This window comes from Morone saxatilis, unplaced genomic scaffold (assembly GCF_004916995.1).
Source record: "Morone saxatilis isolate NCDOM2014 unplaced genomic scaffold, NCSU_SB_2.0 Contig1, whole genome shotgun sequence".
NCBI classification, from domain to species: Eukaryota; Metazoa; Chordata; class Actinopteri; family Moronidae; genus Morone; species Morone saxatilis.
In genome coordinates, this window is record NW_023339651.1 from 13,957,547 (window position 1) to 13,960,196 (window position 2,650).

Sequence of the window (2,650 nt, forward strand, 5' to 3'; positions counted from 1 at the left end):
TGTGTGTGTGTCAGTGTTTGTGTGTGACTGAGCCGAAGTGTTGACGAGAACGCCATGTAAGTGACAAGTGTGTCAGAGATGTGTCGACACCCGACACGACCCCCGCAGTCAGCGACACACAGCTGCCAATAACAATCTGTGTGTGTGTGTGTGTGTGTGTGTGTCCGTATTTGCGTGTGTGTGCATGCAGCGCTGAGCATGTGTGTCAACATTTACCTACCGTCACTGCAGTTTGGGAAAAAGACGCGCAATATTGTGTAGCCATTCAGGCAACTTTGATCCATCAATAGTGACATTTCTCTGTTCGCTCATCTAACGTTTGTATTTACAACAATGTAAGTGTAGCCACAAGCTTGTGAACGGAACTGTAGATGCTAGAGGAATATTGAAAGCTTGCTGTCAATACATCTCATCAAGTGAGTGGCTGGCTTTAGTTAACAGTGTTTACATTTAGCTCACTTGAAGCTTTCTGACTGATCGTATTGATGTTGTGATTCCACAGAGGAGGAGGACGGCAGCTATGACAGTGAAGATGGAGTCGGTGACATCAAGATAAGCTCATCCTCTAAAGAAGCTCCTGCAAACCCTGCCGGGATTGTGCCCTTTTCATCGCAGTCCTCCAGGCTCCAAGCAAACCAGAAAGCCAGGAGTAAAAGACAGGGGCCTCACAGTAAGTCATGTCTTTATATATATGCTGTTGTCATATAAAAACTGTGCTTATTTTGCGATTTTCAGTTTTTGACTGGAAGTGAAGGATAACATGATTAGCTTGGGTTTAGAGAAATGTTGCAAAATCTAAAAGGATAAGCTTAGAAATGTGTGGTGGTTCAGCTAAAAACCACCACACATTTCAGGATGGAGGTTCAAGGTTGACAGTATTAAGTACCAGTCACAGTATTTACTATTTTAGGGGATATTATGGATGGATGGATCTTTAATATAAACTAATATATTAACTAACCTCATATTAAACAATATCAGATATTGACATTATTGTGATGTATCTGCCAGCTCTAATTTCCATTATGTCCCTTTCACCCTCAGGCATGGGGAGCATGTCCAGTATAGATCAGAGGAGAGCACCCAGAAGGCCAAGCCTCTCCAACACAGAAAGGGGACGTCCGGACCACCAGGGGACTAAAAAAGTGTATCTGCCCAGCTGGGGTGTGTCGTCAGTGGGCTGCAGCTTCGGGGAAAGCCGAGGGAACCATGGAGCTCTGATAGATGCAAACAGGGCCAACAGGGAAGCTGTGAGGAGGAGCTCAGCAGGGCAGGGCGTTCTGGGAAAGGTGAGACTTTAGCAATATGTTGCTTTTGCAACTGACAACTATTCAACCAAGTAAATTAATCCCTGACAGTAGTGATCACAGCTGATCACAGATCACTGTTATGTTACACCCTCACATTTGCATCTTACATTTCCCTTCTCAAATGCTTCACTTCTGTTTAAATGATATGGGGAAGTAGACAGAATTAAAATATCATGTTTTTGTCCCCCTTGATGCCTTTTTGAATTTTTTAAAAACTTTGTACAACTTCTAGGCATGTGGATTTTGTTTATCAGTCACTCATGTTCTCCAGAAAAACTACACGTTTAGCCTTAAAAAAAAACATGCACAAATTGTATTCCACCAATTGGAGCTAAACTTGGAATATTGAAAATATTTGGGCTTAATATCATGGGAAGGAAGCCATACAAATTAAATGCTCTTCCAGAGTTCAACATCTATTTAAGGGGGATAGAATTTGTGCACTTTGCAGCTATTTTTGTTTCCCCTCATCATTCACAAGTGCATGGGGAAGGGAACTGAGAGGGAAAGCTGAGATGCAACTGCCAATTTTAGTGGTGTGATGGAAAGGTTACATACAATAAATCACTGCTGTCACAGAGTAGTAAGGAATGTAATTACATTACTTTTGAAATAGGAGAATGAGCAAAAAGATACATGCTGTAATGAACCTAACAGTGGTCAAGACAGGGGTTAGGTTCAGGCAGCGGCTGATTGGGAATGTGAGTATAAGAAGAAAGGTGACTAAGAGACAGTCACTCCCTTTGGACTTCTCCTGCATGCATATAAAGGCTGAGAAAGAGAGAAGGAAGGAGGAATTTGGAAAAGCCCTCGCATCAAGTTAACTCCTTCCTTGTTGAAGTGAGCCACACCTAAAAAGTTTAAAAATCCCTAAGATTACAACTGACAGTACTTATCAATAACTTTGAGTCTGTTAATGGAAGATGCTTAGCATCAGCCGAAATCAGTCACTCTGTCAAATGCACCATTTGTTCTTCTTATAGGTGTGTATTTGCATGCCTGCCTGCCTGCCTGCTGTGTTAACACACCGTTGGCCCGTTGTATTCGTGCAGGCAGCCGTTGGCAAGAAACCTGTATTCATTTTAATGAGAAGTACCCCGAGGTTGCTTTAGTCTTTGAGTCATTGTGAGGGAATGTCCAAAAACACATAACTCCAAACCAAACAGAGAAGTATAAAGATAATCATTGGCCATAACCCTACACACACCCATGGATGCCTGCATACACACACACAAACACAAGCAGCACTAAAGGGAAATAATCACCCATGCCCTCTGGTGACGAAACTTCTGTCACTAAAATATATGGGCTTGTGATGTGAAAAACACACACACACACAC

The 2,650-nt window shown here is 42.4% G+C and overlaps 1 protein-coding gene across 1 annotated transcript in view; it reads left to right on the forward strand.

Moving 5' to 3' along the window:
* The window catches only part of bahcc1b (BAH domain and coiled-coil containing 1b), a 46,196-nt gene that overhangs the window by 34,754 nt on the left and 8,792 nt on the right, over nt 1–2,650 (forward strand). The window contains 2 exon segments of the mRNA XM_035669901.1: nt 503–670; nt 1,045–1,289. Of these exon segments, the coding sequence (XP_035525794.1) occupies nt 503–670; nt 1,045–1,289 (413 nt within the window).